The 27,747-nt window shown below is 42.6% G+C and overlaps 1 protein-coding gene across 1 annotated transcript in view; it reads right to left on the bottom strand.

The window, feature by feature from the left end:
• Positions 1 to 24,783, bottom strand: part of sdc2 (syndecan 2) — a 46,504-nt gene extending 21,721 nt beyond the window's left edge. Inside the window, exon 1 of the mRNA XM_040121724.1 lies at positions 23,748 to 24,783. Within this exon, the coding sequence (XP_039977658.1) occupies positions 23,748 to 23,807 (60 nt within the window). The 5' untranslated portion in view covers positions 23,808 to 24,783. The remainder of the gene's footprint in view (positions 1 to 23,747) is intronic.
• Between the last annotated feature and the right edge of the window lie 2,964 nt (positions 24,784 to 27,747).

The following is a 27,747-nucleotide window of genomic DNA, read 5'->3' on the forward strand; positions in this document are numbered from 1 at the left end:
AATAACATAAATATGAAGTAACACCAGCCTAATATTCTAATAAACGATCAATTATTCATCAGTCATATTCATGTCAAAACAAATTTAGAAATCAAAGTGACAAACTTTACTATGGGTCATTACATCTGTGTTCAGTGAAGGAAGTAAAATGTTCCCCAACACATGATCAGTTTTAATCAGAGGCTGAAAAGAATTTCAAATGGGTATGAGAACGCCGGTGAGAAGATGAGTTACCCTTTCATTCCTCTAACACTGCCCTGCACACTATTATTAAAGGGATGAGACCAGTCTTTAACAGGTGCATTAGCACAAGTTTATGTCCCCATAAAGATTAAGTAAACAGTTTAAGACCGCAGGACAATTAAATGCAGCAGACTTCGGTGAGTGCTGCTGCTCAATGGACACGTCGGCTGACTGACTCAGCCTGATACTGCTGAGCAAATACACGCACTTTCTGAAATATGGGACAGGTCAGCTACCTCTTAGCTGCGCAGCTAGGAACGTTTCTGCCCACAGAGAGAGTATCAAGCACTGAAACCGGTGGCTGTTTTTAGCCATGCTAGTCTCTGGGAATGACAGGGCCAGTCAGCCCGTTCACCACTTTGGATGGGTTACCATGAAATTTTGTACTTACATTAATGTTATTGAGAGGATGAGTCCTAATGACTTTGGTGATCTCCTGACTGGTCCTCTAACACCACCATGAGGTTGCAATTTGTGGGTTTTTGGGAAATGTCTCCTATTGGATGGCTTATAATGAAATTTGGGGAAGACATTGATGCCCCTCCCCCTTCAGGACGAATTGTAACTTTGGTGATCCTTTAAGTTTCCATCCAGCACCATCATCAGGTCAAAATTTTAATACATCCAACACTTGAACACTTCAAAATACCTGCAAATGAGCAAACATTAGCAGGATAGCACGCTAAACTAAGATGATGAAACCAGTAAGCATTATACCCGTTAAACATCATCATATTAGCAATGTCACTGAGAGCATGTTAGCATGCTGATGTTAGCATTTAGCTCAAAGCATCATTCACTGTGCCGAAGTACAACTTGACGGAGCACTCACTAGCCCAAGAGCATTAAGAGCGATGGTTATGGCGTCCCTATCAACCTTGCTACCAATTTGTCCCACAGAAAAGAGAGTTTTATTTTCAAGACGTCATCCCAATGTTAAGTCTATGCGCTGAGCAGGAACACGCAGGCGGGGCCAGTGGGCAAAACACCGCTGTGCACGTGCAGTGGGCTGCACAGCATGGAAGCAAACCAGGAAGCTGGAAAACATTTCTTATGCTCATGCACCAGGCGAGCAATTTTCATTCAAGTGACCGGGCACCATCTTGAAGTCCTGTATCCAGTTCCTAAAATAATCCTTGCACTAGCCTCACTAACATGGCAGTAGACTTAGTTTTGTCCGTCTTCCAAGAACAAAGTCCACTTTGACAACTCAAACTAAATCCGTATGTGAGCTGAACAATTTCTGGCAATAAGAGTGGACTGGAGATTTAATTGTTACTTCCAAGCTAACAAACACGAGCAAAAGCACAGAGCTGACAGGGGCTGACAGAAGCATCTCTTGTTGTATATTACTCTAAGTTGTACCATGTAAACAGCAGACGTGGGTAGAATTGTAAACCCTGCCTACCCATAACGTGCTGTCTTTGAACCAGCACCACATGCTCCTCTATTTTTCTTCCCCACAGACCAGTGAGACACAACATGGAGTGGCTATGATTTCCTCCCTTGCAGTATTGCTTCCCAACAGGAAGAAAGTCAATCTCATGGTTTCCAAGAAAAACAGACACATGCTGACAGACCACCGATGAGCAAGAGAGAACAATGGCGCTTGACTCGCTCCCTACCTGTCCAGTTGTGTTTAGAGGGTAATGTAGGTAACAATACAACAACCACAAAAACTGAGAAGATGAAGTAAAAAAATAACAGTGCAACATTCTTATCTCACAGCAGATAAGAAAAAAATGTGTCTCTGTGAGTGTGTCAGTGTAAGAATATGGATTTTTTTTTAACATGCTGCAAGTATTTCACCACTCTAATTAAAGGATGACTGATTCTTTCAAGTGGCTCTCTAGACACCTTCATCTGACTTAATGTAAACCTTCTCACTGTGAAATTTCTCCATCAGTGCTACCAGAACTAATACAGTGGGGAACAGTCTGGAGCTCATGTGGCTTTAAGATGGCCCTTTTTAGAGAATACCTCAGTGCTGTGGTATCCAGCCTCATGGACCTTAACTTGCTTTCTTTCTGCCTTCTGCACAAGGAGCTCTGCAGATTCCCAGGCCTGGCGAGCGCTGCTGCTCCCACTGCCGAATCCCGCCCTCTTCTCCTCCCTCCACTGTGCCCCCCTGCTTGCCCGTCCACGGGCTTCGGATACGCACAGGAAAGCCTAGATTCTTTGTCAGCTGTGAAACTCTAGACACTGGGAAACGGGCTTCAGCTTCCAGTCATCTCTGGTGCTGAGGAGGGGGGACACAGTGAGATTTGCTGCAGCACGGCAGCTCTCTTCCCTCCAGACAGGAGAGAAATATTAAGCTTAACAGAAAACCTTGAGCTGAGTGACTGTAGAGATGAGCAAACGTAGTGTGAGAGAGAGAGAGAGATTTAAGTGCGTTATATAAAACAGGTTTCATATTCTGTATCTCAAAGACTCCAGTAACCCGAAAGCACTAAGGGGCAGCATGGGAACGATCCGGAGTTTGTCCATTTAGCTGGAGGTGATAGCACAGCCCATATCATGAATACCACATATCAGAGGTTCAAACCACTTGCAGGGACTCAAAATGGAGTAAGGCCATGTACACACAATTGTGAGCAGCTGTATGAATAGGAGACAGCTCTTGTTTAACAGGAGCTGCTAAATGGAGAGAAGTTTTACAAGCAGTTCAGCTCTCTGCTAGAAGTGAAGAAGATTCCGCTCTGGCCCCAAGGCGACCATTCACTGGCTGAATGTTAAGTGATACTAACAACAAATTCCATGTCTCCTTATCCTGAAATTACTCATTTATTTACTAATTTAAACAAATGAGCTTCCTGTTTAGAGGTTTAAAGCATCTGTCTTTTTACTGGGTTAAACACCAGGTGTAACTGAGGTTCCTACAATATTTCAGCCTTTGCTGACATCTTTCTCTGAAAACAGAGTCAACGATGTTGCTATCAAGACTTTTAATTATACTGCTCACACTCGGCTTTGTTAACAAATTTAATCTCGTAAAGTTAAAATATTCTGAGGATTGTCAGTGTCTTGTAAGCGTAAATTTCAACGACTTGAATGAATTGTCTGCCCAAAAGTTCAAAACCAAGCAATATTTAGTTTAGAACTGAAGCTATTATTTTTAATATCGATTACACTGTCAATTTTTTTTTTTTTTTGATGAATCATTTTTAAAAAATGGCCGTCAGAAATTCCCAGAGTTCAACGTCACGTCTTCAACTGTCTTGTTTTGGACGACCGAAGTTCAAAACCCAAAGATATTCAGTTTACACTAATATAAAACAGAGAAAAACATCAAATCCTCACATTTTCAAAGCTTGAACCTGACAATATTTGGCATGGCTTTTTAGCAAAAAGTGTTTTTCCAATAGGAAATGACGATTATGAAACTACTTACAGATTAATTTTCTGTCAATCAGCTCATTTTTTGAGCTGTAACTCAGTTATGTTTTCACGAACAATGACTTAATCAATTAACAAAATGTTGTCCAATTATTTCTGTCAATCAACTAATCGATTATTTGAATAACTATTTCAGCAAATTTCCAAGGACCTTCAAGGCTTATTGGAATCGGTGTTTGTATAACTGTCCTTCAATTCAGCTCATAGACGGAGTGGTGAAAAGCAAGCTAACAACAACAAAGGAGGTTTAAAAGATCCAGTTAAAGACAATTACATGTGAAGCAAACAACAACACACAAAAACACTCAAGAGACAGAATTTTCTTAGACTTCATCCATTTCCTGCTTTAATTAAAGGCCACCAGTGGCTCTCATGACCACGTTAAGCTTGACTACCATAGCTGAAAATGACCTGCAGTGCCCACTTGACCTAGGGAGAACATTAGCGCTGTGACAAAAGCTTATTCTCTTATTTCAGTGACCCCGGTCCATTCACTCAGTCTTACTATCCACCGATCAGCCACAGCATTAAAAACAGTTGCCGGTTTTAATGTTGAGGCCGAATGGTGTAAAACGAGCCTAATCAGGCATCTGGCCCTCTATTGGTGCAGCATTCATATTTCCCTTGGCCCTAAAACAGCAGATTCTCAGTCCTTCACGTGCACACATGTTAATGCTCACTTAGCTTGGCTTCTGGCCCACAGGTGCACAATATACGAGACCCTTTTGTCTATGTAAGAGCAGGAAATTAGTGATTATGCTGCTAGCTTAGCAGGTATTCTCCCAGGAGCTGCAGTTTATATTAGAGAAAGGAGAATATAGAGCCTGTATAACATCCACCATCATTGCCTTTACAAGAATTCTCGTCTTTCATGCCTGCTGTGTAATACTCAGCTCCGTGGGCAGGAACGTGTGCATATACATCCACCTCTCTTTAAATGCACGTGAAACTGTTATCTACCGCTTTGTGCCGACGGGTTTCCTGCTCCCGTGACGCGGGCCTGCAGGGTTCAGTTTAGTAGCATGTGGCCCAGAACTGATGCTCTGCTGTGTTCGGCTGCTGTCGGCAGCCGGCAGACAGATGGACAGACAAGACTCTTCTGGTTTAAAAGCTGGGAAGGAGGAATACTTATAGAGGGTGCCAAGACCATCTGTAAGGGAGTGCAGGGGAGAGAACAGGTCTCTCTTTATCTCATGTCCTTGGACACAGCCTGCTAAGAGGACAGGGGGAGGATGGATGGAAAATGTTTCAACAATTATTTGCGGAAGTTTAACATTAAGCCTATGGTGTGCTGCATTGACTGTTGGAGTAATGATTCCTGTTATATTTTCTTCATCAGGAACAATACATATAGTTCTTATTAGTGCAGAAACCAGTAGTCAATTACTTGATTATTTGCTGGACAGAAAATCAGTAATCATTTCAGAAAAAATGCAAAAATGCCCAAACTGCAACCAACCTTTCAAATATGAGGATTCACTGCGTTTCTCTGTTTTACATCTTTGTAAATCGAATATCTTTGGGTTTTGGAGTGTTGATTAGACAAAACAAGCAGTTTAAAGACCCATATTGATGGTTGAGAGGAGTAAATTTGCAAGTAAATGTGTATAGCTGTACAGTATCTTCGAAAACAAACAAATACTTTGGAGACTGAGTATATATATAAATAAATAAGGTCATACTCTAAAAGTGCTCAAACACACTGCAGTCCTTATCAAAGTTCACAGTTCTTCAAAACAATATCCAGTCCCGAACAGTGACTTTGTGTTTCAAACATGCTGCATAAAAATGATAAGTGTCCAATGAAATTTGTGTAACAGAAATAATGCAGGTCTTCAGTCATTGCCAGATCCGTGTCTCTTACTGTCCAATTACAGCAGCCAGACGCTCATGTCCTCTGGCATGTCCCCACCGATGCTTCGCTGGTGCACTTTTCTTTACTTCTTGGCATTTGATTCTGACACTTGACCACTTCCTCTTCATTTCTGGAAATGTTCAGCTCTCTGAGCTGGCAGCATTAACTACTGCTGCTGTAACATGTTGCCAAAGCTGATTTTTTTTTAATGGTCGCAGTAGATCTATGACAGACCCAGAACTGCGGGAGGTAAAAAGGCTTGAAACCAGGCCCCCGTGTGTGCCCACTTCAGGTTCAGCGTTTTAATTAAGTGTTTTGCAGGCTTTTATAAATCAGGGCATCACATGGATTGACAGATGAATAGAATTATACTTTATCTGCATTAAAACACATATTCCTAAATAAATATAGCCATGATTATTCAACCACAGTAAAGACTTCAAAAGCTTCACGGGGCTCCCAGCCGTGATCTATCACGCTGTTGGTTATATAAACCTCTGCTGTGCACATACACACCTGTGCCACAGGCGAACACACACTTTCAGTACAGTGCCTTGGGTACATAAAAACACACACACCTCGGTCATGAATGTACACATTAACACATGAGCTGCCACACAGTCATGAACGCACAAACTATAGCCTGTGTTCCTCTAGCGTGTGCAATGACCTGTGCTCATACAGTATGCACACACACACACACACACACACACACACACACACACACACACACACATCCTCTATCAGGTTGTCAGTGTGTCAGTGCTCTGGAGAGGGGATGAATGCAGTCTTTTAAGCCGCAGCAGGCCTATCATATCAACCACTCCTGCACTAACACAGGTGCTGCTGCTGCTGCTGCTGCTGGATGAGTCAACTGAAATGAATATTTGTGTGCACATGCAAATATTTGTAGATATATGAGTGTGTGGTGTGTGTGTGTGTGTGTGTCTGTGTGTGTGCGGTACCCTCTATGCTACATGCACTTACACAGTATACAAGTATGGTAATTACCTGAGAGGAACATGGGGTCAGCCAGAGCTCTGTGATCTGCACCGCTGACTACACTTTGTCAGCAAAGCACACACACCACTGGAATGTGCTTTGTTTGAACCCTATCACTATACATTAGGCTTGTCGTATGTGCCTGCATTTGTTCCGGGATGTCTTTGCGTGCTTTGTACTCGCACTCCTTGTTCTTGAACTGAACAATTGTTCCAAGTATTGCCAAATGCTGGTCATGAAAATAGTGCTGAAAACAATCCTCACCAACTGTCTTTGTACTCTTGAGTTCAATCTGGCAAAAACAAAAAACTTAAAAACAAAACCCACACACACACTGTGGTAATTAAGACATTCTGTGCGCAGTCTCCTATTAGCTGCTATTCCTCTGGCAAACACATAATGTCTAACATAGAGGGGGACTGCTAAGTGTTTTAAACTCAGTACCCTTAATCTTTGATCCAATGGCATGTACCTAGTTCCTGGCTCAAAAGGGGGTCATTGTCATTAACCACCAATCATGTGCTCCAGGCTTAGAGCTAAGCTAATCAACTTGTCATATAACAATCAAGGTGCAGGGTCAATTCACTTTCAGCTGTCAAGGCAGAGCGTGAATAAAAAAAAAAAAAAAAGAAATTCGTTGAATGCAAGAGAGGCCAATTAGTCAGTCAGCTGTCAGGAAACTGGGTATACAGAGAACTTTTTTTTTCAGTTCAATAAGAAAGATAACCTGCAATGAAAACTCTTTCTTTTTTTTTTTTTGAATAGACTGATTGTCAGCATTTTCCACTGTTAGCCGTAGCTGCTGCCAGCTACACAATCATCCAGTGGTCCGTGTCACAAAACATTTCTCTCACACCTCACACAGTCTGGTTTTCTCTGTCACTTTGTCAATGAAAGGGCATGGTTTCCATCAACTCTGCCTTTTAAAAGATTGGTGTTTGGCTCGTGTCATAAAAATCCGCAGGGCAAGGTGTGTGTGGTTGTGTGTTTAGCCTCCGTGCACGCATGTGTTTTCATCTTTTGCGCTCAAATACTGTACGTACATGCACAAGAAAGCGAGTGTGTTTGTGTGCATGTGTTTGCTCGATGGATGAAACACATTTCAAGTTTCAAGTTTAATATAGTCCAGCTTTTTTCCCCCCATTTGAGCATCTCTGGGTCTAAGAATGTGTGTCTTTAAACAATCTGTTGCCAAAATAGGAAAAGAAAAACCCCTGAGCTTTTTCTGGCAGATCATTAACACCACACATGAAAGCGCTTTGTAGGGGTCAAAGTTTGCCCAATGTCTTCCTCAACACATAAAACAAAAAATATATTGGATAGATGGGAGAAGGGGGAGGAGGATGTGGGACACGGGTTGGGAGTTTTTGGAGAATTATAATTTCCTCTGATTTTATTTAACCAAAAAGCTGCAGTGATTTGCCGGTTGCCAGCTACAATCTGGTCTTATCCATTTACTAAAAGCATTTTAGATGACATGAGTAAATGGTTGAAATATAAGCGTACAACAAGGAGGGTGGAAATCCACATAACCAAAGTTTATAATCAAATACACCACATTTTCATTCCTGTTAGTACATATGGCCCTTTATGCACTTATCAGTGTGCAGGGGAAAAAAAAATGATGATGTGCCACAATCTTCCATCCAGGACGCCAATCTCTCACTGCTGCCAGCTCTGCCTTTATCACCTGAGATGAAAGCCAGAGGGGGAAGAGAAAGAGAACGAGGGAGGCAGATGGGGCAGAGGCAAGCGAGGAGAACGATTTTGCCACTTTGTTGGCTGATCTGGTTCAATCCTTGTGGTGCAGCGATTGAATTCCCATCCAAGCCTTTTCCTTAAGAGGATTTGGACTCAAGGGAGTCAGCAGGGCTACAGGACTACAGTGTGTGTGTGTGTGTGTGTGTGTGTGTGTGGGGGTGGGACCCGTAATGGGTGGATGGGAGTGATGGAAGAGAAAGGCATGGGTGCAGGAAGAAAGAAAGAGGAGGATTGGGAAATTGTTCAAAAAAAACAAACAAAAGAAAAAACAGGAAACAGGAAAGGTCAAGGATAAATTCTGGTCTCAGACGAGGCAAACATCTCATCATTCTCTAGCTGGGATAATGTGATAGCTATTTAAAGAGAGGAAGGAAGCAAAGATGGCGAGAAAGGTTAATGAAAGAAGTGACACGCTTTATAACTGTCAGGCAGAGAGGGGACGTAAAAGAGAAAGGGGGACACTAATGATTTAAGGGTTGGATGAACAGAAGAAATAAAGAGGTAAAGAAGGGATGAGATGACGGGAGAGGAGCAGCAGGTGGTGATCTCTGATCCCATTATCCAGGGCTAATCCTGACCAGCAGTGAGCGTGTTTGTATGTGTCCTGGCATACGTGTGTGTGTGTTTGTTGTTGGCATGACACCCACAGAAGCATCAGCTCTGTTGGTCGAACCGTCGCAAGACTTGAGGGAAAAAGGGAGAGTGGGATGTGTTAAGATTTCACCACACTGCGGGGGCAGGGGTTAATTAACGGCAAAATGTACAGAAAGGTTTGTAACATCTTAAAACTTTCCATATTTAGTCTCCTTTTAATTTAGAGCAAACTGTGTAGCACTTCAAAGGCGATGCACTTGCACATAAAACGTCTGACAGTTAAATAAGATGAAAAGCATGGAAATTGAACAAGAAAATTAACAGTTATGACAGGCCAATGTGGTGATTGTATAATTAAATGTTACAATCTGTAACATAGCCAACTATTCAGTGGGACAAATTAGCTGTTCGGTCCGGTACTTGACAAACGTTTGGCTGTCATTTTTGAACAGTATCAACTTGCCTTATGTTTTAACAAGCTACTTCTTTGTCATTTTTTTCCTGCGTCCGCCTGCTCCTCACTCTCTCACTCAGAAAGCAGCGGACTCCTGACAGCTCGCTGCCTGTCAGATGAAAACAGTGTACGCCCCAGCTTGTGTCCACAAAGGTAATAAAACTCTGGTGTAAACTTTTTCAGAGTTTGACAAACAGCAGGTAGTGTGGGATTGGGTGAGTCTGACGTTACGTGGATGAGAGTTGGCAGCCCCCCTTGGCACAAATCCAAAGTGCCGTCGCCTACAGTGCCGTATGCAAAGGGTTTTATGAATAGTCAGGTAGCCAGTGAGTCTGGGTCGCTATGTGTTTGTGTTCAAATACACACTGTTCAGGTTAGGGCCGCAGAATGCATCATAGATGATCTTAAATTACATTTCTATGTTTTCAGGATTAATCATCACAAAAATACAGCCTGAAGGTTATTTCATTACAGGTGGAATTGCTTTCCTGTCATACTATGTCCAGAAAATAACATATACGGTTTTATAAAATGAGACCTAAACATACATCAGCTCACAACAACGTTAAAACAATGTGTGTATTATTGCTCTACCCAAAGAACCCTTGCCATCAGTGCATTGTTATGTTTGAAGAGGATTTTATCCTCTGGCTCTAATCTAGTCCGGGCCACCGTGTCACATGATAATGGCGGATGGATGACTGCTGCAGATGTAGATGTGCAGGTTATTACTGCGTTAAGCCCTAAAAAAAAAATGTTTGTTGAAAGACACTGTAATCCTCCTTTACTCTTTGGTTTGAGTAAAGGAGGTCAGGTCAGGTCGATGTCCCAAAGGTTTGGGACTTCGACCTGACCCTAGACAGAGTTGAAAAATTGTGAACCTATCCTTTAACCATTTTAGAGAAGAGAAGAGACAACATTAGGAAAGTGTCTCAGTGGCAGAAAGTCTCTGTCCAAAGATGGTAAAGATGGAAATCACGCCAAAAAAAAAAAAAAAAAGGCAGCTCTCGATGGGCTCCTGCATGAACAGTGACTGTATCCGACGTGATGTAAGCATGACTCATGTAATTGCACATTAATGACACTGTCTAATTATGGGTGCATGAGCTGAGCTGTGTGCCAGACTCAGTGTAGGGTCCACAAACACACAGGTTTTTTAATCTCTAGTCTCCATCAGTACCAAAGCTCTGAACGAAAATATCTTCAAACATTGACAAAGGAAGGACTTTTCTTTCAACAAATATGAGCCAAATACTGAGGTTGATTATTGCTCTGGTAATGTGAGCCCAAAACCCTGCTGAAGCCTGTAAAACCAGGATTAGCTTAGACAATAGAGTTATTGACACTTAATGTGTGTCTAAAGCAGCGATTGTATAGTCACACTATTGTACCTACAACACATGTACAGTATATTCTGATGTTCCTGCTTTGGAGAAGAAAGCCACGGGCTACTGCTCCACTGTCACAGCGTTAGCTGTGTGGATTAACAGTTTTAGAAAGTCACCTGAGGTTAAGTTAGCACATGCTGAAGATAAGCCGGCTGTGGCTCGAGAGCACTTCAGACCTCGTAGCGGTGTAGTCCAAAGTAAATCGAACTTGCCGTGCAAATAACAGCGCACTCACGGCAACTCGGGGTCTGCTCAGTTAATGGTGTCAATGCCAGTTTAAATCGCTCGCAAGTTACAGTAGAAGCAGGCACAACTTGCAAGTAGAGCAGAAATGATTAGCGGATTGATCGCAAAAATGCCAGACTTTCGCTGGTTTCAGCTTCTCAAACGTGACGATTTCTTGCTTTGCTTTGTCATATATAATTGTCAATTTAATATCTTTTTCGTTTGGACTTTTGATCCAAAAAAAAAAAAAAGCAATCTGAAGACAGAGGAAGAGAAATTGTGACGGACATTTTTTTCACTTTTTTTTTTTGATTTTTCATTAGCTAATCGAAAAAAATAATCAGATTATCAAGGAAAAAAAACAATGCTGGTTGCAGCCCACATTGCAAGTTTTTTCAAAAGAGGTAGCAAATATTTACTTAAACTAGTTTGATTCTAATGTTGATCACTTGATGATTGGTCTGTACACGCAACAGCAATCTAGGCAAAAGTCTGGAACTTCCTTTAGTTCATAAAACCTGCCATTTCGCCAGTGTGAAATAAAAAATGTAATTTTGTTTGGAGATTAAAGCCCACCTTCGGGATCAAACACCAATCTCACAAAGAGGAAGCCCTTGAAATCTACATCTGTGTGTTCCTCTGTGTACATGAGCGATGTTTGACAGAAAACACCGCAGCTCCGTCTGCTCGGTTCCGGTGCATAACAAAGTGCTCCACAACAAAAGAAAAATGCTTCCATGTTTTACATATGCAGGCCAGCTGCATATGGCGCTGGATGCATGCTTGTCTTATCAACCAAACAACAAAGATCCCGCAAGTTAGCTCGGAAATATGAGTACACTACTCCCGTCCGTCTGGACAATATCCTCCTGGATCCATTACATGTGGCAGTTCAGCTTTGATTAGTCGCTAAATGGAAAGACCCTTGTGTGGATCGCCTGCGATCACACTCTCCCACTTGAAAGGATGAGGTGCACATCCCAAAATCATCTTGCTTTCTTGGGGTTATTTTGTGAGTCTTTCCTTTTTCTTTTTTTCTTTTCTTTAAAAAAAAAAAACTGTTGTAGCTTCTGGCTTATATTTGGAAATGATGAGGTGAAATTCTTATTCACGTTCCATCCTATGTAAATAATTGAATTCTGGCAACCAAAATAGGCCCAGTACCTCTGCCACAGCTAGACTGCATTTTTAATCTTTAATGACTCTGTGGAAGAATAAGCTGGGACTTGAAAGAGGGCCAGTTTATCAAGACAGAAAGCACACTTTCAACTGATAGAACGCACAATTAGCAAGAGCCCAATCTTTCACAGAGGAGAGCAGTTTTTTTGTGCTCTCTATTTTGGATGCAGGACAGAGATCACTAACAAAACTCCTGCAGCTAAAAATGGCTTTTAATGTGGCTGCCAAACCTCTACTCCCTTGCTCACTACATGGCCTTTCCCAGATCTTTCCCCGTGCTGTAATTCTGCAAGAATGTGTGGTTTCTGAAGACTGCAGTCTGGCTTTTACTGAAACGTCCTGAAACAACACAAGATGCTGGCCAAATGACGCTCCACCCTGTGCCCCAGGGTTTTACTACCACCTCCTTACTGATGGGTAAGGAGGATGCTGAGGTCTAAAGAGAGGCATAGTGAGTGGTTGTAAGAGAAAAAAAAGAAAAAAAAATCAAAAGACAAGTTAAGAGACAGCATTTGCACAGCACAGGGAACCTTTGAAAACAGTAAGAGGGATGAAACACTGAGCTCTAATCGATGGTATCTGCATGCAAAAACTTTAAAGACTTATCTTTCAAGTGAAACCAGACAGAGACATGCGGCAAAAGCTGGGAGGCAGAGGTTGTGGTGGTATATCCCACACTAAAAAGGAGGCACTATCAAAAACACACCAGGGAACACATGTCTGCAGCAGCTTTTGCACTACAGGTCTAAGAAAACTTGTCATAAAGCCTCTTGTGGTCACAAAGTCACACATGGCGGAGTGGAACCACACCAAACAAGAGCAGAGGCCACAACAGTAAGTCATCTTCAAAAAAGGCATCTTCAATAGACTATTCAGAGCTGTCTTGCTGCAGTAAGTGGAGTTCATTACATGCACACTGTAAAAGCTGGGTCACTCCACAATGACTATTGAAAATGCTTCTCAAAAGCAGGACAGAACCGAAGTACCTGTAGTTAATGATATTTTAAAAAAAAATAAATTACAGCAAGTTGTGTATTGCTCTCGGCGTATGATAATAGAAGTCATTATGGCTTATTATAATAATGTGGATGTAAGACAGACCTCTTTTCTCATAGACAGCTCAACTATGATGATCAAAATCCTCAGATGTTCAGTTAAATAGAGTGTTCCAGCAATTTACTATTCAACTTTCAAAGTGTTAGCGGTTTCAGAATACATTAAAAAAATGGAATAATCAATTTGCTGCAGCTGAGGCTGAGATATTCTGAGTTTTGTTGCAACTCAGGAGCGTTGTTTTGTTCGAATTTTCCCGCCTGGTAAACATCCATGCGTCTTTCTTTGTGCCCCTAGTTTGTAACACAGGCTTTCCAAGCCCAAGTCTGAGATATTTTCTCAGACCTGACAAAACTCCCTCTGGAGCCAAAACAGACGTCATACAACTATTTTCACATCCTTGTGTGTGTTCACAACACAAACTAAACAGGGACCCACTCATAAAAAAACATTGCACCGTAGCACCGCTAGTAGTCTAAAACTCCGCAAGTTTAAGTTTGAGTTCAACAATGACACTGAGAAGAAAAAGAATCATTGCTCCTGTGTTTGGCTGAATACTGTTTAAAGGCTTAAGCGAACAGCACCACTGGCCTAGGAGGCAATCCCTTAAGTTAGCCAAAAAGTTATGAGGCTATGAGGCTTAAAGCTGCTTAAACCTTCTATAGCTCCCGCATTCTCTTCGCATCCACTATTTAATTCTTTGTGATGAATCTGAAAACCCCCATAGAGGCTGTGTTGGTAAGCCCGGAGGCTGCCGCGTCTGCTGGCTGTCCGGAGAGAAAGGATATCCTGCTGAGTCTGGAGGGTAGCAGTCATGCAGCCAGTCCACCCAGCCACCCAATCACTTGATTAAACAAATTATCATCATCAAAGTAATCAAGCTTTGCACTATGCCTGCCTGCCTCCATTATACCATGAAAACTGGTTTAACCATGGCATGGAAACGATACGGATTAAAAGTGAAGCAGTGACCTTGGTTGATGTCACTGTCAAAGGGGCTTATTTTTGGGGCGGCTGCGAGTGAGACAGAGAGAGCCCGAGAGGATGGGCGAAAGCAAAAGACAGCCCAAGAGAGAGTGAGACAGAGTGTCATTGAGGACAACATAAAAGCTGGTAAACATCATGTCCTCGAAAGTCCATTATTACAAGTTTTCAATATGAAAGTAATAGTGTGCTTAGAATTTCTGGTTATATTCAGTTTCAAATATCCAAAACCCAAGTAAAGCCTGGAACCTCAACACAGTCAACCATACAAAAACACATTTCCAGTAAAGGGTGTCAAAAGGTCAACCATGTACCTGACTGCGGACACGACACATTTGACTGGCAGCCTCTCTTTGTTTAGAGATCTCTCTCTGAAATTTTCCACCCATCAAGCGAGCTGTGTGGTTGGGCCCAAAAGGAGAGAGCTGGCAATGAGCGTGTCAGCGGTATTTGCATTTAAAATCAAAATGGATTCCATCTGACACGGTTTCTCTGGTCTAAAGCCTCTCCGGGCTGAATAATAAACCCAATCCCTCGGCGTAATGGAGGACTGACTGCTGGGGTGCTGAATGCCACACAGTGCTCTGCTCAAAGGGTTTACAGGCAGTGTTGAGGACACAGATGGCTGTTAACAGAACGCATTAGTAAAGATTAACTCGCCTGGTAGACTCGCCACATTAGTGCCTGTGATCATGTTAACAACCATTGCAGAAGGAGAGTATGTTGCATGATGAGATTCGGGCTGAAGTTTTTTTTTGGGGGGGGCGGACTTTTTGTTGGACTGTTGGCCGTCAATCAGGACGTTTGACGGTGTCACTTTGGGCTGTAGGAAATTGTGATGGGCATTATTCACTGTGTTCTGACATTTTATGCTCAAAAAATATTCATTGAGAAAATAATGGTTAGTTTTAGCCCAAAATAAAACCTGTAAGAAAAATAAAGAAGACTGGTCATCAGGATCACAATATCCACCTATAACCTAAACCATAATGGTGCAGTCTTAAAGCAAGGCTATGTAACTTTCGAAAAAAACAAAAAAACAAAACACATTCTTACTTCTACAAATAAAAAGCTAAATTCATGAGCAATAAAACACACCATTGCTCAGTTCAGTACACTTAGGTATTTTGCTGCTACAGCCTCACTAGGTCTGTTATGACCAGTAGCTCATGGGGGCTAATGTTAGCTAACGTTAACAAACTTTAGATAGATACTATTGAGTTAACGACATAACGTTTGCTCTCTCAACGATTACAGAGCACGGAAATTCATTTTTGACCGTTGAAGGTCCACTCACTAGCTTGTTCAACCACTTCTCACTGTCTACATCGACAGATTGGATTTGGTTGGATTATTTTGTCAAATTTATGACTCATCCCTTCCTGTGCTACTGCACTACTACATCTTCAAATAAACCACTTGTAGCAACAGCTCGGCAAAAGTTACAAAGGCACATTTCAAGACCATTTCACACCAAGTCTGACATTCATCTGGTGAGAAAAAAAAGCGAACAAAAAGGAAAATACATTCAAATCTAGGGTATCCTGCACATGTTGGGGATATTTTCACTGTGTATTTAAAATTCTCGAGTGACCGATAACAATAACTATACAAATGTACGTAGCTGCTGTTCACATGATCTTTCCAAAGCACGACAGCAGATTCAGAACTGGCTTAAAACACATGGCAGCACATTACCAAAAAATAAATAAATAAATAAATAAAAAACATTACCAAATTACCAAAAAGTTGGGGAATCTTTGTAGATAAACATGCCACTTTGTTGAATTTAGCTGCCAAAACATTTGCTTTTGCACAGCATGTGAGCAAAAGTCTGTCGAAAATACCTATATTCAGCGAAAAAAAGAGCTAGCAGGCAGCAGGAGAGAATAAAGGAACAGAAATAACATAAAGGCGATAGTGATTATGACTCCATTCACAGTAGGAGCTATGTATACAGGTGTTACTATAAAGATTAACGTGCCTAAAACTTTTTTTCAGATTAAGGACTATAAATTAGTTTCAGACTTGCCCTCAGTGTGAAAAGGCCCTTAAGTGTGATCCTCAGTAGCACATGAAACTCAACTCGTAGAAGTTTTTTTAAAATTTGCGCTGGTTTTTCACCACTCTTAGCTCATTCAGTCTTACAGTGTGAGTCACTGTCTCGACTGGTTTGATGATGCGGTCACAGTTTGGACTCGCAAACATCGGACGTCTGGCACAACAGTACACAGGAACATCTGGATACAGATCTGGGGTCTTGACATGACGGTTCCTCCAAATCAAAATAAGGAAATGAGGCAAACCTCAGCAAAGTCAGCAGAAACCATTGCTTTTGAAATTAAACTGGGAATAAAAACTAGGATATGAAAATAACTTCTGAAGACTCAAATGTTTGTTTTTGGCAAGAACATGGAGTGCTGGAGACAGATGCACATTTTTCTAAGCATGGAAAAGTCTGGCTTATTATTAAATTACAGGTTATGCGCCCATAAGGAAATTATTAAAGCTGGAAGTATTCATGAGTCTACTGAGGGAAGGAAACACATCTTCTTCATGTTTCTTGTCTCACATCTCAATAATGAATATTCATGAACACTCAATTGCCTTTTAAGTCACTGCTGTTCCCTAAAAACGAGATGGGTTTACACACCCAAATGCATTTAGACGAAAAAGTGCTATGTGTGGAGTTGACTAATGAATTTCCCTCTCCAGCTCATCAGCTTTCCCAAATACCCTCTGGAATCTCTGAGTTTTCTCATGAAAAAAAGCTCTAAATTAAGTGAATGCATGGAATATAATTTGAGGTTGGTGATACGCCCTGCATAGAAAGCATGATTTACGCACTTTTAAGTCATTCAGAGCTCTTTTGACTCAAGATGTGGGAAGTAATAGAAACAACAGGCATTAGAAGTACATTTCTCTGCTTGGAGGAACACCAGTGCAGATATCAATTTGCCCCCCCCCCCGCCTTTTGAGACGATAAAGCGCACTCGTAAATATGAGTGAGCACAGATGTGTTAAATGTGCCTTGCAGTTTTCCACAGCAAAACCTGGGAGTTAGATGGAAAAACCTAGCTGACATCATGGCTTCAAATATCCACCATTTTTTGGACAGTATACAGATGGAACAAATTTGGTCTACATACGCAAGTCATTGTCTATTCAGCAGAGCAAAGTCAACCGAGATGGTTTCACTTGCTCCACTTGATTTTACTTCATCCTTTAACTAGCAAACCAACAGAACCTGAACTGACCACAATCTACACTAATGACATTTAATAGACAGCTATAAAGGAAAAACGTTTATCTTAGTCGGGAGTGGACGGCAAACGTCCAATATCAGAATCTCAGATTTACAATAACTTGCAGCAACGATGCCTATGCTTTGACTTCTCCGAACACTATGAATTGCACCAAACAGCAATACACTGTGTTTTGCCATTTCCGAAAAAATAATACCATTCTCACAGTAAAGGAACTTTTTAAGAAAAACCTGTGTTTACCATTAGGGTGAATTGATCAACACGGGTGAGAGTAAGTGTGCTCAGCTGAACTACTTCTGACAACGTGTAATCATTCAAATTGTGATAATGGCGCACATTTTCAGAAAATCTTTCCTCAAAGGCGTTCGTGGTGTAAAGCTGAAACTGTGTGAAACTGTGTGAAATGAGACGGGGACAAGATGCGAGAGACATTCAAATCCTGTACGCTTTCTCACCTCTGCACACCTTGCCAATGGCTGTGGGTGTAAATTTTCAGAAAGGTGCAGAAATTTTGGGAAGCAACCCCCCAAATTCCAAGTCGGGTTTTTTTTTTTTTTTTTTTCCCCCATTTGCATTATATTGACGTCTTTATCCTGTATCTGTATCCTTGCTCCAGACGTGGGTTTTATGATACCACTTTGGTACAAGAGTGTGACCACGGTTTACTAGAGCGTTTATAGGGTTACTACATACACAGTACTCAGGTTAGTGTGTACCGTGAGTCTTACAGATACCATAACATTTCTAGAGAAGATACTTTCAAGTAATTTTTAGCCCTCCCACCCGGAAATTCTGCTGTTTGTACTTGCATAGACTTTTTAAATCAAAGGCACAGTGTATTTTCCTTAAGATTAGAGGTGAAAAAAATGAACGGATCAGTCAATTGGGCAAGTACCTTATTGATCAATTAATCATTTCAGACACCTTTTCTAGCGAAAATGTCAAACATTCCCTGGTTCCAGTTTTTCAAATGTGACTATTTGCTGCTTTTCTTTGTCTTTCATGATAGTAAACTGAATATATCTGTTTTTTTGACTTTTGGTCTGACAAAACAAGCAATCTGAAGAAAGAAAACTGTCTGAGGATTGATAAAGTTACAAAGAGTTAAACCAGATTATATATACAAAACACACACACGCACACACATGCACACACACACACACACACACACACACACTCAAATGATTTATTCTGACAATGGCCAAATAGCAAAAACAATAATAGTCTGATAACAGCATGCTACATTAATTCAAAAGAACTGCGCCTTCCTTTTAAATCACATAAGAAAAAATGGGAAAGTACAAAGCATTTCTCCAAGTAATTGAAAAGTTAACAGTATAGGCTGATTCTGTTCACAAAGCAGACCAGTCCAGCAGTCACACACCAAATACCATTAGTGGCACGCTGTTTACCACATGGGTCTGTCTCTGTCACCCCCACCCCCGCTGCCAAGTTAGACATTTTTCACACCTCACACAGCACAGCACCAGGCAGGTCCTGCCTGGGAAAAACCTGAAACCTGAGGGAGCCAGGGTTCACACTCTTCCCCCACTCCTTTTCCTTCGTCTCCCTCTTCTTTTCCTCCTACCGACTGAAACTGGAAGGCGGCGGGCAGTAAAGAGAAAAAAGAGAAAGAAAGGAAGAAAACACACATCCTGACACAGGGTTTTCCCCACTTCTCTTTGTCACAACCACAATCCCCTCCACCACGGTCCTGCCAAGGAAGTTTCCATTTGCTAAGCTAATTAAAATACAAGAAAAACGGGAAGAAAGAGGGTGGGAACAGAGGAAGAAAGAAAGAGAGTAATGTTCCAGGTCTACTGTGTCTAAATATTTTCATCCACATTGCCACATGCTAATGCAGGTTTGGTTGTCTGCTGCTGCAGCCTCTGATAAGTTTGCAGGCGAAGGTGGCCGTGGCCCAACATAAACCAGTGCTGTTGCTGTCGCTGGATGTGATGTAGCCGCATCCCCCTAATGTGTTTTCCCTGTGACTCTGCGGCTGGGATGACGGTGTATTTTAGACATCCCACAGGGCTGTAGAAAGGCACGGAGGCACAAACCGGCACACACAGACAAATGCACTGTCAGTAGAGTTTGACTATTTTTTCGAGTCTTCTCTAGTATGCACAAGTCCCTGCCAAAGAACGAGCCTCTTCTAGCTCCTCAACAAGAGACAGGAGGATTAGGAGGAAGAGAAAGGGGGTGAGGAAGGCAGCTTCCTTTAAACACACGTGTCCCGCAGATGTTGGCAAATTCGATTCACACGCTCACATCTTAAGGGAAGGGGAAGAAAAAGAACGGGGTGCATCTTGTGTGAAAAAAGGGAAACATATCCTTTCCCTTGATTCCATCCAGCTGCATGAGGGGAAATATTCTGAGAATATTGAGGGATGTGGCAAGAGGGGAGCAATGTAGAGAGGGAAGAAAAAAAAAAAATCAAACATGGGGGAGGCATGACACTATGTGTGCGAAAGTGTGTTCATATGCTTGTATGCGTGCGCTACGTGACAACAAAGCAAGAGTTCATGCATGGACATAAATGGATTCAGGGAAAAGGGGGGGTGGTGGTGGTGGTGGTGGTGGCGGTGGTTGCTGTGCTTTCAGTGGTCCAGCAGCCCCTGCCTCCTGCCTTCTGGAGAGTGCATTAGCGATTGCATAATGCTAGGCAGACAGGGACAGAGTGAATGCACCCCCTGAAGGGCCGGACACTAGCGAGGAGGTGGGTTTCCTCTGCAGGGTAAGAAACTCGGGTGTGTGTCAGTGGCGGATTTATTAGCAGAATAAAAGGGAAGCAGCTTCCCGGCTTTTTCACTGTCAGACAAACAAACCACAGGCAGCTGAATGCAGGGGATCTGGTCGTGTCTTTAGTTTGAGGATTTCTAGGTTAATGCAAAAATAAAAGAGCATCATAAAATATACAGCAGGAGAAGCTGCAGTCGCAGTCACAGCATATGCTTCTTATGTGGCACTACATACTTCAATTTTTCTGCTCCATCATTACCCTTTTTTACAGTAAATGTTATTACATTCCTTGCTGCCTTTCTCCCTTTATTTAGTTCTCTCGAATAAAGAATGACGGAAAAGAAGGTAAGTATTTTGTCCGGTCACCATTGACGGGCATTTTACTTATTCACCATTAACTACATAGGAAATTAAGTGTACAAGATTAAGCATATTGCTTTTTATCACTGGAAAATGGAGAGAAAATTTCCAATGCGCATACCTCATTCAGAGTCTGAAAGCCTTCAGCTGTGCAACAAGTAAAGTGTTGCGATCAGTTCAGTAGCCTTGAAGAGGGTGTCAGGAGGATTTACAAAACATCAAGAATAGTGGAAAATAACATGCTTTCAGGATTCATATAACCTTCATATAAATCTACCCAAAGGGAAATAGTAGTGTGGGTTATTTGTTCTTGGGGCATCTGAGAATGAATGATGTGTGTAGATGTGTGTGTTTTGCCAGAATTGTGTAAAAAAAAAAAAAATACACTGGACAGCCTTAAGTTGAGAGGAAGGTCAGTGTGTGCGTCTGTGCTGTTCATTTCATTACCACCCAATCAGCAGATTCAAAACTGGCATTCAAGCCAGAAAATGAAACTCAAATACCGCTGAGGGACCAAGATAATACATCCCTGACAATACACGGCCTGCACCTTTTCCCCTCCCTCGAAAAGCTATCAAAGGCTTCAAGTGGAAGTCTTGTATTTGCTGCTTTGGCCTTTTCGCACCTGGAACAGTGTAAGAGTTTTTCTCAGGCTTAGCTTGTCTTTTCTTTTTGACTGTTTGAGGGTAGTTTTATCGTAGCGATCTGACCTCACTTTCCCCGTTTGAGGAAAGACTAAGACTGAACTTGGTAAGAAACATTCCATGTCATTTCGGGTCTCTGTCTCCTCCATCCTCCAATTTCCCTCCCTCTGCTGTCCCTCTTCCGCCACACCAAACCCAGCATCGGAGCGCGAGAGAGAGTGCCCCCCTGTAAATCCCAGATGTAAAGGGAGGTGAACAACACCCTCGCTTCCTCCCAAAACATGACACAAATTACAGGCCGCAACATCTGGTGAGTGGCATGCAACGAAACACGGCGGGCCAAGCACACACAGCCTAGCTTAGCCCAGCCAAACTCATCCTCCTCGATCACAAACGTTCTTGGGAGCAGAGGAGTGGAAAACGTTACAAAACCTGTCTGAGGGACGAGTTGCAGACGAGAGCAGACTGCTAGAGCTCCTTGTTTCACTGGGCTGACCTCATCTAATAAAAGATATGGCAGCAGTTGATTAAATAATTTTCCCCCAGCCGGGAGCAGCTAATTTTTTTTATCTCTACCTTTTCAAAACCCGCCGAGTATCACTGGGTATCCCTGTGATGTGATGGGGGTGATTAAAACAGAGACAGACATTAAAACAGAGCGCCCAAAGCGGGTTATCAACCACTTGTCAGCACCGGCGCTAATATTGAAAATCAATGTCACGTGTCAAGTTCCACTGAGGCCTTCAGGAGACACAGATAAAGGGGAGGAAGATATTGATCTGTGTGTGTGTGTGTGTGTGTGTGTGTGTGTGTGTGTGTGTGTGTGTGTGTGTGTGTGTGTGTGTGTGTGTGTGTGTGTGTGTGTGGGCTGTCTGTGTAAAGTCATCTACCATGATGATGGTCAAGCATGCCAATCCCGCTATAATCCCGTAATAAACTACTTCACATTTTGCCAAAGTAAGTTGAAAATCATTGGGATATCATACTTTTAAGTGACCAGAAAAAAACACACTGTACTGCAATACAGCACAATATTGCAATACATGCTGCATTTTGTGAAACTTGTGGCCGTCGTGGATACTGGGCCAGGATATTGTTTTTGTTCAACTCCATGGGTATTTCCGAGGCTTTAATTTGTGGTAGAGAAGTATTGTATTCACTCTGTGTATGTTGGGCCATTGTGCACAATTAACAGTAAAGGATGTAAAGTTCAATGAAGAACTGGATTGTGGCGCGCAGATATACAGCCCTAGTGTAAGAGGAAGAAGAAAAAAAAAGAAAGATAATAGAAAACATGTTAAAAATGTACTCGGGGGTGACCTCATGCAAAACAATGAGTCATTAAAACAACAGTGTCTGAATCAGCTAATTGGACGAGCGGCTCTAACAGAGGAGGCGGCACTGCGCCAAGAGACAAGTCACAAACCACAGGGTAACAACAGGAGGGGACAATAATGACAGGGGCCGCGCACGAAGGTGCCAAAATCCGTGGTTCCAACCACCCGGCCAATTTGCAGGGCGATGCGCGCTCGGCGAGGAGGCGCCGCACGGACTCGAACCTGAGACTGGGTCGAGGACACGACAGGGGTGGACAGCGACAACGGTGTATGGGCTTTAAGTCGGGCCGCTGTCGATAACAGGAGGCGGGAAAGGAAAAACCGAGAATGAATGTGGGGACATTTCTCAGAGGGAGCCCTTTTTTTTTTTACATCTCTTTCACGACCATTCAGCACTTGCCACCAAATGAAGACAAAACAATGATTTATCTAAATGAAGACAAAGCAATGATTTATCTATTTAGTGGGCTGGATTGCTCCATTAACTATGACATCTACTCAATAATGCATCTGTTTCAGTCAGCCTGAACCCTGCACAGCTGTCAGAGGAATCAGCATCTTCACGACAAATCGCCGAAATACAGCTATAACGCCCCCATACGTTTGCTCCGTGCCCCCTAACGGTCAGTTTGGTGATCATATCCCTCATTTCGGATGGCATGAAGTCTATAATATGCCTGTTTTCTAAACCCCCCCCCCCCCCCCTCCGGAGTGCCTCCGGTCTTGCAGTTACTTCTCAGCTTTGGAAAGAGACATTTAAGCAACGCGTACAAGCACGTCGAGTCAACTTTTACACTGTGCGTCCCTTTAACCAGCTCCACGTTACAAGGAGAGCCACGGGCAAGTAGCGAGAGAAAGCCCGTGGATCCCGTACGGGCTCTTTTCTGACCATGCCAAGTGCATATGACTCTCTTATACGACCTATGGAAATCTGTAATGGCAGCAGGCTCCCCTGCCTGGTTGTCAAGAGGCAGAGAGAGATTCAATGGACACCAGCACCTCGGTCCGAACTACGACCATCGAACCCGTTTCACTGTTTATGTTGTTCCATCAAATCACAGCAGCGTCTTCGCACAGAAACTGAGAGGAAAGGACACATGAACGTCTGCAAATGGTCCCGGGGGGGGGGAGGGTTCCTCAAACAAAACAAAACAAAAAAAAATCTAAAAAGCAGCGAGTGGTCCATACGAGGACCCAAGTTGCCTTTCTCCCCCACCGCTACGGTGCTACTCCGTTTCAAGTTTGCCCTCCGAAAACTTACCCTCTCCCCGGCGAGGACGGCGGTGAATCCGAGGGTCAAAATTATCCAAACGTTCCTCATTATTCCTCTATATTTTAATTGAAAACGCGCTGTTAGGGGCCAAATGTCAAATCTCTCTTCTCCTCCTCCTCCTCTTCTTCTTCTTCTTCTTCTTCTTCTTCTTCTTCTTCTGTCTCCCCTCTCGCTTTCCTTGCACCCCTCGCTTCAACTCCTGCCGCTTCTCTCTCTCTCAGGAGTGGGATCCCACCGGATACGTGTTGCGTTTTGGTTATTCCTCCCCCCCCCCGCGCGTCTCTCTCCAAACACTTCTTCTTCTTCTTCTTCTTCTTCTTCCTCCTCTCTACTTCTCCCTCTCTCTCTGCGTAAATTTGTGCTAAATCGCGCGCAGACGGGCAGGGGTTTTAGCCGCGAAGGTCCTCCGCGCGCCTTGTGTCGGTGGAATCCGCACGAGACACCCAGCTCGCTCTCCCCGCTCTCCCTCGGCGCTCGCTCGGAATAGCGAGGACAAAGTGAAAGAGCGCGAGCGTAGACTGACGCTCCGGGGGGAGTGCGTGCGCTCTCTTCCTCGGCCGCGCCGCCGCGAGACGGGGGGAGAACTCGCGGCGAAAGTAGCCGAACACGAAACCGGTCATAAAACAGCCGTCGCAGCAAAAACAATTATGTTCTTTATTGACGCGCTGCGGGTCTTTATGGGGATTACTATTATTGTTTTTCTTTTTTCTTTTTTTTTGTCCCCACTGGGGAGGTTGGGTAAGAGGATGCGTGAAGAGAAGCTTCAAACCCTAACTGAGCCATTTATCTCCACGTCTAGATAACGATCGTTAATTGAGACCGTAATGAGACGGATTGCCACCGTTTCATTCAGCCGCTGCTCTGAATCACAGCGAAGCCCCCCCCGTGTCTGTGATGCGGCACGGCTATCATGAACACATCCGATTAGTCGCTCACGGCGGCCGAACTTCGGCGTGTAACGACATTCATGTGCGAATAACTCGCACAGCATCCCGTCGGAAAATGCACCACACAACAGAGGTGGAATTGAACACTGGAAGGAGTCGGGCATCGGTTGAGTGCTACAGGACGTTTCCCACTCCCGACTTCATCCATTTACGGGCAAAGTCGCCCCCTGCTGGTATAAATTAATAACCCCCCCCCCAAAAAACAAAAAACAAAAACAAAAACAAAAAAATCTACACAATACTACATCAATCAAAGAGAGCTTTGTACCTGTAATCTTAGTTTTGTAAACTTTGACATTCAGGTTTGAGCCTGAAAACTCTGATTTACATGTTTTTGCATTTTGTTCCATGTTTCCTTCTACCTCCAATTTACCAGTAGTCTCTGTTTTAGCGTTTCTGTGTTAGATGTTAAACTGTTCCTAAGTAAATGATTATGTCCTGGTTCTTTAAAGCTATTAGAAAGCTAATAAATGTGTCTAACTGATACTGTGTGTGTGTGTGTGTGTGTGTAGCAGCTCCAAAGAAACTGATTAGAAAGTTAGATTTCATATCCTTAACTGCAAATTCTCTGCGTACAAAACCTCACCTCATAGCAAGAGAAGTCTGTTAGGACACACACACACACACACACACACACACACACACACACACACACACACACACACACACACACACACACACACACACCTGAAATGTTTGCATCACATCTTTTTAAAATCTGTACAAACTTTCCAATCAGTTTTTACAGGCAGGAAACTCAATGTTCAGATTTTTTTTTTTTAAATGAAGCCTGCTAGCGCATACCTGAATAACTTTCAACAAAGAGTTGAAAGAGGCAGAGTTAACAGATACGAACAAACAAACAAAAATAAGATTACAGGTACAAAACTCTACTTTAAAGCGCACCTTTTTGAATTATGGCATAAAAATTACCCTTGTTAAAAAGACCATTACGTAGAAATAAAAATGCAGTTCGCTGTAATTACTTTCACAACGTGAAACTATTGCTCTTTTTAGAGGCGATTCTGTTGTAAAATTAATTAAAAAAACGTGACTTTTTCCATGAGGCAGCCTTCCAATGGTCCACTGATGGCACCCTTGCCAGCTCAATCCTCCACCTCACCGTCAAATTTCCAGATCACTGAAGTCACTCAGAACAGTGGAAACAGCATTTTCCCAGAACCTTTTGAAAACCACTAATCCTACCCGATAATAGTCTGAACTTTTTTTCACCGGAAACCCTTCAGCTCTCCTGACCGCTGCCAAACAAAATTCCTCCGGCACCATCTTGGCCACATGAATTGCAAGTCACTTCTGCAGCTACAAGGTGACTTCCTTGAAATACTTGCTTCAGTCAGGGTGGACCAAGGCATTAGACGTGCGTAACAACGACTGCGGTACGGAGGTAAACGTGCATTGGTGGCTTTATACTGCTGCTTTATACCTCGTTCCCGGGAATTGTACACATATCCACAGTGATTTGGATAAAATGTGAGTTGTTTAACGGGTCTTCGTGCTGGGTGTGGGTATACGTTGTAATTAAATTCGCACAGAATGCCGAGTTTAGCCACAGCATGTCACATCCTTGACGTGGTCTAACCAATCAAACTTTAACACTCAGATTAAAGATTATGGAGTCATAAGCGCCACTGCTTGATCTCTCATTTTCAACAAGAAAAACTTTCAGGAATTTTGAAAGGCAACTTAAATCATTGTGATGATAAGCATTGACAAGCACATTTCCATATGTGCAACGAATTCACATTAAGGAGTGTTTATTTGGAGATTTCACTGGTGTCCGCTGTTAGTGAAGCTTTAGTTCAAAACCAAAATAATTCCAGATTTTTAAACGGCATTAACTTCAGTTTGACTTGGCCTCTGTTGAACGGATGATGACCCTGACGGATTTTGTTTGATGTTTAAATGTTTTCAAACTCAACATTCAGTTTCAGAGACAAAATCAGGTGTTAAGATCAGATAAAGAACAGTCTATTGAGTTTTATCTGTAATTAGATTCTGCTGTATTTGCTATTGATTGTACACAATCCAACTAGCAGTTTAGCAGTTGTGGGATCACACTGTTTTAAGCGCACAAAAATACCCAAAAGGTTATGCTACGTAGTTAAAGGAATTTCAGAAAGTTCACTTTCTTGCCAAGAGTTAAATGAGAAAATTGATACCACTCACAAGCCTGCGAGGTAGATAAGCACCTGTTAGCTCATGTAATTGTTAGCTTAGCTTAGCACCAAGACTGGAAACAGCCAGCCAGACCCTGTCAAAAGATAACAAAATCTGACAACCAGTATCTCTAAAGTTCACTTAACACATTATCTCTTGTTTCTTTGAGTCGCACAAAAATCAAAATGGAAAAATGACAGCTCCCTCTTTTATGTACTTTTCCTTGACTCCGACCAGTAATGTCTTGGAGTCTTCGCTGGTTGCCTGGCAACTGGTTCTGTCTAAGAAGTAGTCTGGCAAAAAGGCCCCCTTAAAACGGCAAATTGTCATTTTACACAGCGCTTTTTGTACATATTAAGTTTACAACATACAGTATGTTGATTTGTGAGCTTTAGAAGTACTGGTAGGAGGATTTTGCTACCTTTGGACATGCCAGGCTAGCTGTTTCTCCTGTGAACACGAGAACGGGATCATTTCTCTCCCGTCACTCTCGGCAAGACAGCAAATAAACGTATTTCCCCAAATGTTAAACTATTTCTTTTAGGTGGTAGTTAATATGAAGACCCGCTTTTTCTTGTAATTCATAATGCATACCCTGATTGATCACAAATGTAGTATCTTTTACCTTTCAGAGAAGCACCCGACTGCGTGCCTGATATGAGCCAGACTGTATCGGAGGAGGAAGACAAAAAGAAGAACAAGAGGTGAGACAGCGAGGGACAGCGAAAGAAGACAGCATGGGACACAGACAAAACAGCAGAGGAAGGGGGGGGGGGGGGTAACAGGTCCCATTTGAACCTGAACAATTTTCTTTTTCCTTATCAAATTGTTCATCATGTTTGACCTGAATAGAAAACCAACAA

The sequence above is a fragment of the Xiphias gladius genome, chromosome 24, assembly GCF_016859285.1.
Source record: "Xiphias gladius isolate SHS-SW01 ecotype Sanya breed wild chromosome 24, ASM1685928v1, whole genome shotgun sequence".
NCBI classification, from domain to species: Eukaryota; Metazoa; Chordata; class Actinopteri; order Istiophoriformes; family Xiphiidae; genus Xiphias; species Xiphias gladius.